At 49.3% G+C, this 914-nt stretch overlaps 1 protein-coding gene across 1 annotated transcript; it reads right to left on the reverse strand.

Annotated features, from left to right (window-relative positions):
- Positions 1–34: 34 nt before the first annotated feature.
- Pmar_PMAR024291 (T-complex protein 1 subunit alpha, putative) lies at positions 35–890 on the reverse strand (the record flags this gene model as incomplete). Its single annotated transcript, XM_002775992.1, has 6 exons — positions 35–213; positions 267–346; positions 387–489; positions 539–612; positions 662–726; positions 771–890. The coding sequence occupies 6 exons, from the start codon at positions 888–890 to the stop codon at positions 35–37; spliced, it is 621 nt and encodes a 206-aa protein (XP_002776038.1).
- Positions 891–914: the final 24 nt, after the last annotated feature.

Raw genomic sequence — 914 nt, forward strand, 5'->3', positions numbered from 1 at the left:
TCTCAATCTTCATCGACATATGGAGTTCCCTAAGTCAAACATCGAACAATGTATGCAACCGTTTGCGCGACAATGGTATCACCTTGGTCTGAGGGCCTCCGGCCTGCTTGGCCACGATGATGTGCTGAATTCTGAGGATAGTCAGCACGGCGTCAATAGCCAATCGTATAGCCCAAGACTTGATGCCGCGATTATCCAGTATGGACTTGGACACTGAGAAGTCTTCATCAACAACATACTCATAAAAGAGTTACTACCAGCGTCACAAATAGGGGAGGCTCGTCGGTTGGGTGCATCAACATCAACACACATTCTGTTCTTACCAGAAGCATGAGCGGCCTTTAACCTGAGCGAGGAATGCCAATGGTAGCTTAGGGAAGGCTTACATCGTGACGGCATCCATAGCATTGAGACCCGCATTCTCAGCTATGATGTTCGCAACAACTTCAAATGATTCTGCAAATTTCAAAACGGCGTATTGCTCGAGGCCTGATGAAAACGAGTACTGTGATGAAACACCTTGGGAAGCGGCTTATACCGGAACACTCCTGACCGAACTCAGCAACGTCAAGGCTGAGAGAGATCTCACATCCGCCGCCACCAACGACGAACCTGTACAGCTACGATCCGCACAAGTTCAAACCCTGGCACCTCCACTTACTCCCTCTGACCCTTCACAGCACAGCATCGAACCACATTGACAGCATTATCAATAGCGCGTTCAACCTGAGCACTACAGAATCTCATCGTGTATGGACTATTGATAGTACCTCGTCGAGGAAGTTGCCAGTAGCCCCCCTTAGGACAATAGTAGAGACCTTCGAGTCTGCAGCTCGGACGACAGTCACCTGACAACAGGATAAGCAAAGGGGAAGAGATCTCGCAAGCATACCTTGGCACTCGAGATCTCCTCA

This window comes from Perkinsus marinus, assembly GCF_000006405.1.
Source record: "Perkinsus marinus ATCC 50983 genomic scaffold scf_1104296954932, whole genome shotgun sequence".
Lineage (NCBI taxonomy): Eukaryota > Perkinsozoa > Perkinsida > Perkinsidae > Perkinsus > Perkinsus marinus.